Source organism: Salvelinus sp. IW2-2015, linkage group LG12, assembly GCF_002910315.2.
Source record: "Salvelinus sp. IW2-2015 linkage group LG12, ASM291031v2, whole genome shotgun sequence".
NCBI lineage: Eukaryota > Metazoa > Chordata > Actinopteri > Salmoniformes > Salmonidae > Salvelinus > Salvelinus sp. IW2-2015.
The window spans coordinates 625,993-634,587 of NC_036852.1; the positions used below are offsets into that span (position 1 = coordinate 625,993).

General features: G+C 44.3%; 1 protein-coding gene across 1 annotated transcript in view; it reads left to right on the top strand.

The window, feature by feature from the left end:
- LOC111970838 (single-stranded DNA-binding protein 3) overlaps window positions 1-8,595 on the top strand; it is a 19,711-nt gene that overhangs the window by 3,626 nt on the left and 7,490 nt on the right. Inside the window, exons 4-6 of the mRNA XM_070445861.1 lie at window positions 1,019-1,106; window positions 3,838-3,901; window positions 4,176-4,213. Of these exons, the coding sequence (XP_070301962.1) occupies window positions 1,019-1,106; window positions 3,838-3,901; window positions 4,176-4,213 (190 nt within the window). The remainder of the gene's footprint in view (window positions 1-1,018; window positions 1,107-3,837; window positions 3,902-4,175; window positions 4,214-8,595) is intronic.

Consider the following 8,595-nt stretch of genomic DNA (forward strand, 5'->3'; position numbering starts at 1 on the left):
GTCCATTTCTGTGTGTGTGTGTGGGGGGGGGGGGTGGATAGATCAATTCCATTCAGTATCGGTGAGCCACATACCACATCGCCAATAAATCATCAGTTTTGATTTGTTGATTCATTATTCATGGTGGTGGATTCCTATAGGCTGAGCCAGACGTTAACCTTCCCCTGTGGTGCTTCCTGTCACTGTGTGTGTGGGATGGTGTGTGTTGATATTTATTTCTGTTTGTGTGTGTGAGTGATAGTCAACCGTGTAGCTGTATTGATGTACAGTTATTTGTCATTGATGTGTAGGATTTGTCTGTTTTGTCGATATGTCAAGCATGATGCTAATAGCCTGGTTAATGGTATTTCTATACGAACCTTGACCTCTGGTAGGATAGGTGGAGTTTTCACCATATTGCCTATCTCTATCCAATTATTTCATATCCACACAAGTGGCTAGGGCCTGGTTAGAGGTTGTTACTGAAAACTCGTCACTCTCTCTCGCGGTGTCTTTCCTCCTCCCTCTTCTCCCCTCTCTGAGAGGGGGATGCTAGAGGGACAGGGAGCAAAGGACCAGTCTCCATAGCAACAGCTTCGACTAGCTACTGCAAGAGAGATGAGGAGTGAGCAAAAGGAAGTGAGAGCGACGGGGAAGAGAGGTTAGGGCCGTGGGAGGGGGAGGAGAGGTGAGGTGGGGGTAGGGCAGGTGAGGTTAGGGCCGTGGGAGGTGAGGTTAGGGCCGTGGGAGGGGGAGGTGAGGTTAGGGCCGTGGGAGAGGAGAGGAGGAGTACAGATGTTTTGGAAAGGGTTAAGGGGAATGAGCCGGGGAAGAGAGCAAGATGGAGGGAGACCCTATGTTGTCCCAGGGACTCAGTGGCCTGTTCATGGGCAGAATGAGCATAAATGTATAAAGACACGGTGTGTGTCAGTTTACAGAAGTGGAAAGGGCAGGGTTTCGGATGGTTTGTGTGTGTGATTGTGTGCTTCATCTTTTAACGTGTGTGTGTGTGTGTTGTGTGTGTGTGTGGTTGTTGCAGAGTGCGGCAGCAGCCCCCAGTCCTGTGATGGGGAACATGCCTCCTAATGATGGCATGCCAGGAGGACCCATGCCGCTGCTTCTTCCAGGTAAAACTCCCTCTATTCATCCCTCTTTTGCTACCTCCCTCGCCCCTACTTTACGCATGGTAAAACTCTCTTGTTGTCATCCCTCCTCCCTCCACTCCACCAATCATCTTCACATCCATTACTTTATTCCTCTCTTCTAGATCTCCTCACACTCCTTTTTCACCTCCCTCTCTTCTCTCCACCCCCCTCTTTTCCTCCACTCCAATAACCTCACTCCTCTCTCTTCATATATATATATAGGTCGACCGATTATGATATTTAACGCCGATACCGACTATTGGAGGACCTTAAAAGCCGCTTATTATTATTTATTTATTTAAAAAAAATGTTTTTTAATGTATTTGTTATAATGACAAATACAACAATACTGAATGAACACTTATTTTAACTTAATATAATACATCAATAAAATCAATTTAGCCTCAAATAAATAATTAAACATGTTCAATTTGGTTTAAATAATGCAAAAACAAAGTGTTGGAGAAGAAAGTAAAAGTGCAATATGTGCCATGTAAGAAAGCTAACGTTTAAGTTCCTTGCTCAGAACATGAGAACATATGAAAGCTGGTGGTTCCTTTTAACATGAGTCTTCAGTATTCCCAGGTAAGAAGTTTTAGGTTGTAGTTATTATAGTAATTATAGGACTATTTTCTCTCTACCATTTGTATTCATTAACCTTTGACTATTGAAAGTTCTTATAGGCACTTTAGTATTGCCAGTGTAACAGTATAGCTTCCATCCTCTCCTCGCTCCTACCTGGGCTCAAACCAGGAACACAACGACAACAGCCACCCTCGAGCAGCGTTACCCATGCAGAGCAAGGGGAATAACTACTCAAGTCTCAGAGCGAGTGACGTTTGAAACGCTATTAGCGCTCACCCCGCTAACTAGCTAGCCATTTCACATCGGTTACACCAGCCTAATCTCGGGAGTTGATAGGCTTGAAGCACAGCGAAGAGCTTCTGGCAAAATGCAGGAAAGTGCTGTTTGAATGAATGCTTACGAGCCTGCTGCTGCCTACCACCGCTCAGTCAGACTGCTCTATCAAATCATAGACTTAGTTATAACATAATACACAGAAATACGAGCCTTAGGTCATTAATATGGTCGAATCCGGAAACTATCATCTCGAAAACAAGACGTTTATTTTTTCAGTGAAATACGGAACCGTTCCGTATTTTATCTAACGGGTGGCATCCATAAGTCTAAATATTCCTGTTACATTGCAACAACCTTCAATGTTATGTCATAATTACGTAAAATTTGGCAAATTAGGCGGCCCAAACTGTTGCATATACACTGACTCTGCGTGCAATGAACGCAAGAGAAGTGACACAATTTCACCTGGTTAATATTGCCTGCTAACCTGGATTTCTTTTAGCTAAATATGCAGGTTTAAAAATATATACTTTTGTGTATTGATTTTAAGAAAGGCATTGATGTTTATGGTTAGGTACACATTGGAGCAATGATACGCACCGCATCGATTATATGCAACGCAGGACACGCTAGATAAACTAGTAATATCATCAACCATGTGTAGTTAGCTAGTGATTATGATTGATTGATTTTTTTATAAGATAAGTTTAATGCTAGCTAGCAACTTACCTTGGCTTCTACTGCATTCGCGTAACAGGCAGGCTCCTCGTGGAGTGCATGTAATCAGGTGGTTAGAGCGTTGGACTAGTTAACTGTAAGGTTGCCAGATTGAATCTCCCAAGCTGACAAGGTAAAAATCTGTCGTTCTGCCCCTGAACGAGGCAGTTAACCCACCGTTCCTAGGCCGTCATTGAAAATAAGAATGTGTTCTTAACTGACTTGCCTAGTTAAATAAAGATTTAAAAAAGGTGTAAAAAAAAAAATATATACAGATTTCCGATTGTTATGAAAACTTGAAATCGGCCCTAATTATTCGGCCATTCCGATTAATCGGTCGACCTCTATATACACACACACACACAACACACACACACACACACACACACAGCCAGACAGCGTGATGGACAGCCCTGGCATTTGGCAGCAGCGATGATAAGGTGGAACGGAGAGAGATGGGCCTCAATGTGTTTGTTTCTGTGGCTACCACTTTTTTGTCGAGAGTGGAAGAGAGAACTAGTGAGAGGCGAGAGAGAGCTGAAATGAAAGAATGGGAGGGAGGAAGTAGGTGAAAGTGGGAGATGGCAAGAGAATAGTGAGGGAGCGAGGGAAAGAGGAGAGGCACGGAAGTGCTATTTATAACCAAGTGAGGAGGAGGGTGTCTGTGCTTGTGTTGTCTCTTTTGTACAAGTGGCCTTATCATTAGCAAGAGCTGTTTGCTGCAAATATGCCTGTGTTGCTATTATCGTGTGTGTGCTTGTGTTTGTTCGCTAATAATAATTGTAAAAAAAAATTGAAGACCCACACAACTAAGAAAACAAATCTGAAGTCATTCATTGCACATTCAAGCAGTTCCTCAGTCTAGTTGTATGTCCTGATGTTGAACAGTGTGGGGTGGACAGTGACCAAACATGCTGTCTGATCCACTGTTGTTCTGAGCTGTGTGTTCTAGCTGTGTCAACATTGCCCTCTAGTGGTGAAGACACCCTCTTACCATGGATTAGGAAAAACGGCCTCTCCCACTCTGTTCTGATTGGCTACTACCCAGCTTCTCTTCCACATCCCTGATTGGCTTGCTCCTGCAGGTGTAATTGTTAGCTCTCCCTCTCTCTGATGTCACTCTTCTCTTTCTCAGGGTCCGCCAGGCTCCCAGAGTCTCCTCAGCACAGCCCCCCCATGGCATGGGACCACACGGACAGGTAAACACACACACACACACACACACACACACACACAACACACACACACACACACACACACACACACCACACACACACACACACACACACATATAAATAATTGACCTCTCTCTGGAGCTGTTCTGGGGGGGGGGTTGAAGCTTTAGCCCCACACAGACACACTCCACCTACACCTCATCAATAAAACAAAGATGAGATATCCATGTCTAGCATTCTGGCAGGGGGAGTGTGCATCTCTGTCTGTGTGGGTGTCTGTGTCCATATCCATGTCTAGCATTCTGGCAGGGGGAGTGTGCATCTCTGTCTGTGTCTGTGGGCTCAGACTTGCTGTTTTCTAAATTCATAGAAAACAAGTTATTTTGTTTTCCTGCAACTTTCTCTTTGCCCTCCTCCCTCTCTCATTTTGCCACCTTCACTCTCTCATCTCTCTTTGGGGGGGGATTACCACTCTTCTCTCCCCCTTTCTCTCCCCTCCACTCTTTTTCTTTCTCTCCCTCTCTTCATCTTCCAGTGTTTGTTTGTGTCTTACCATTGAAAAGGTACAAGGGAAAAGGTCAATAATGTGTTGAGCACCATTGATCTGTCCGTTTCTAAGTGTGTGTGTGTGTGGGGGGGGGGGCTGGATAGATCAATTCCATTCAGTATCGGTGAGCCACATACCACATCGCCCAATCAAATCATCAGTTTTGATTTGTTGATTCATTATTCATGGTGGTGGATTCCTATAGGCTGAGCCAGACGTTAACCTTCCCCTGTGGTGCTTCCTGTCACTGTGTGTGTGGGATGGTGTGTGTTGATATTTATTTCTGTTTGTGTGTGTGAGTGATAGTCAACCGTGTAGCTGTATTGATGTACAGTTATTTGTCATTGATGTGTAGGATTTGTCTGTTTTGTCGATATGTCAAGCATGATGCTAATAGCCTGGTTAATGGTATTTCTATACGAACCTTGACCTCTGGTATGATAGGTGGAGTTTTCACCATATTGCCTATCTCTATCCAATTATTTCATATCCACACAAGTGGCTAGGGCCTGGTTAGAGGTTGTTACTGAAAACTCGTCACTCTCTCTCGCGGTGTCTTTCTCCTACCTCCCTCTTCTCCCCCTCTCTCTGAGAGGGGGATGCTAGAGGGACAGGGAGCAAAGGACCAGTCTCCATAGCAACAGCTTCGACTAGCTACTGCAAGAGAGATGAGGAGTGAGCAAAAGGAAGTGAGAGCGACGGGGAAGAGAGGTTAGGGCCGTGGGAGGGGGAGGAGAGGTGAGGTGGGGGTAGGGCAGGTGAGGTTAGGGCCGTGGGAGGTGAGGTTAGGGCCGTGGGAGGGGGAGGTGAGGTTAGGGCCGTGGGAGAGGAGAGGAGGAGTACAGATGTTTGGAAAGGGTTAAGGGGAATGAGCCGGGGAAAGAGAGCAAGATGGAGGGAGACCCTATGTTGTCCCCAGGGACTCAGTGGCCTGTTCATGGGCAGAATGAGCATAAATGTATAAAGACACGGTGTGTGTCAGTTTAACAGAAAGTGGAAAGGGCAGGGTTTCGGATGGTTTGTGTGTGTGATTGTGTGCTTCATCTTTTAACGTGTGTGTGTGTGTGTGTGTGTGTGTGTGTGTTGCAGAGTGCGGCAGCAGCCCCCAGTCCTGTGATGGGGAACATGCCTCCTAATGATGGCATGCCAGGAGGACCCATGCCGCCTGGCTTCTTCCAGGTAAAACTCCCTCTATTCATCCCTCTTTTGCTACCTCCCTCGCCCCTCACTTTACGCATGGTAAAACTCCCTCTTGTTGTCATCCCTCCCTCCCTCCACTCCACCAATCATCTTCACCATCCATTACTTTATTCCCTCTCTTCCTAGATCTCCTCACACTCCTTTTTCACCTCCCTCTCTTTCTCTCCACCCCCCTCTTTCTCTCCACCTCCAATAATCCCTCACTCCTCTTCTCTCATATATATATATAGGTCGACCGATTATGATATTTCAAYGCCGATACCGACTATTGGAGGACCTTAAAAAGCCGCTTATTATTATTTATTTATTAAAAAAAAATGTTTTTTAATGTATTTGTTATAATGACAAATACAACAATACTGAATGAACACTTATTTTAACTTAATATAATACATCAATAAAATCAATTTAGCCTCAAATAAATAATTAAACATCTCATTTTGTTATTGATGAGGTGTAGGTGGAGTGTGTCTGTGTGGGGGCTAAAGCTCACCCCCCCCAGAACAGCTCCAGAGGAGAGTCAATTATTTATATGTGTGTGTGTGTGTGTGTGTGTGTGTGTGTGTGTGTGTGTGTGTGTGTGTGTGTGTGTGTGTGTGTGTGTGTGTGTGTGTGTGTACCTGTCCGTGTGGTCCCATGCCTGGGGGGCTGTGCGTGAGGAGACTGCTGGGGCCTGGCGGACCCTGAGAGAAGAGAAGAGTGACATCAGAGAGAGGGAGGAGCTAACAATTACACCTGCAGGAGCAAGCCAATCAGGATGTGGAAGAAGCTGGTAGTAGCCAATCAGAACAGAAGTGGGAGAGGCCGTTTTTCCTAATCCATGGTAAGAGGGTGTCTTCACCACTAGAGGGCAATGTTGACACAGCTAAAACACACAGCTCAGAACAACAGTGGATCAGGACAGCATGTTTGGTCACTGTCCACCCACACTGTTCAACATCAGGACATACAACTAGACTGAGAACTGCTGAATGTGCATGAATGACTTCAGATTTGTTTTCTTAGTTGTGTGGGTCTTCAATTTTTTTTACAATATTATTAGCGAACAAACACCAACACACACACGATAATAGCAAACACAGGCATATTTGCAGCAAACAGCTCTTGCTAATGATAAGGCCACTTGTACAAAAAGGACAACACAACACAGACACACCTCCTCCCTCACTTGTGTTATAAATAGCACTTCCGTGCCTCTCCTCTTTCCCTCGCTCTCCACTATTCTCTTGCCATCTCCCACTTTCACCTACTTCCTCCTCCCATTCTTTCATTCACTCTCTCCGCCTCTCACTAGTTCTCTTCCACTCTCGACAAACAATGAAGTGGTAGCCACAGAAACAAACACATTGAGGCCCTCTCTCTCCGTTCCACCTTATCATCGCTGCTGCCAAATGCCAGGGCTGTCCATCACACGCTGTCTGGCTGTGTGTGTGTGTGTGTGTTGTGTGTGTGTGTGTGTGTGTGTATATTAGAGGTCGACCGATTAATCGGAATGGCCGAATAATTAGGGCCGATTTAAGTTTTCATAACAATCGGAAATCTGTATATATTTTTTTTTTACACCTTTTTTAAATCTTTATTTAACTAGGCAAGTCAGTTAAGAACACATTCTTATTTTCAATGACGCCTAGGAACGGTGGGTATAACTGCCTCGTTCAGGGCAGAACGACAGATTTTTACCTTGTCAGCTTGGGAGATTCAATCTGGCAACCTTACAGTTAACTAGTCCAACGCTCTAACCACCTGATTACATTGCACTCCACGAGGAGCCTGCCTGTTACGCGAATGCAGTAGAAGCCAAGGTAAGTTGCTAGCTAGCATTAAACTTATCTTATAAAAAAATCAATCAATCATAATCACTAGCTAACTACACATGGTTGATGATATTACTAGTTTATCTAGCGTGTCCTGCGTTGCATATAATCGATGCGGTGCGTATCATTGCTCCAATGTGTACCTAACCATAACATCAATGCCTTTCTTAAAATCAATACACAAAAGTATATATTTTTAAACCTGCATATTTAGCTAAAAGAATCCAGTTAGCAGGCAATATTAACCAGGTGAAATTGTGTCACTTCTCTTGCGTTCATTGCACGCAGAGTCAGTGTATATGCAACAGTTTGGGCCGCCTAATTTGCCAGAATTTTACGTAATTATGACATAACATTGAAGGTTGTGCAATGTAACAGGAATATTTAGACTTATGGATGCCACCCGTTAGATAAAATACGGAACGGTTCGTATTTCACTGAAAGAATAAACGTCTTGTTTTCGAGATGATAGTTTCCGGATTCGACCAATATTAATGACCTAAGGCTCGTATTTCTGTGTATTATGTTATAACTAAGTCTATGATTTGATAGAGCAGTCTGACTGAGCGGTGTAGGCAGCAGCAGGCTCGTAAGCATTCATTCAAACAGCACTTTCCTGCATTTTGCCAGAAGCTCTTCGCTGTGCTTCAAGCCTATCAACTCCCGAATTAGGCTGGTGTAACCGATGTGAAATGGCTAGCTAGTTAGCGGGGTGAGCGCTAATAGCGTTTCAAACGTCACTCGCTCTGAGACTTGGAGAGTTATTCCCCTTGCTCTGCATGGTAACGCTGCTTCGAGGTGGCTGTTGTCGTTGTGTTCCTGGTTTGAGCCCAGGTAGGAGCGAGGAGAGGGATGGAAGCTATACTGTTACACTGGCAATACTAAAGTGCCTATAAGAACTTTCAATAGTCAAAGGTTAATGAATACAAATGGTAGAGAGAGAAATAGTCCTATAATTACTATAATAACTACAACCTAAAACTTCTTACCTGGGAATACTGAAGACTCATGTTAAAAGGAACCACCAGCTTTCATATGTTCTCATGTTCTGAGCAAGAACTTAAACGTTAGCTTTCTTACATGGCACATATTGCACTTTTACTTTCTTCTCCAACACTTTGTTTTTGCATTATTAAACCAAATTGAACATGTTTTAT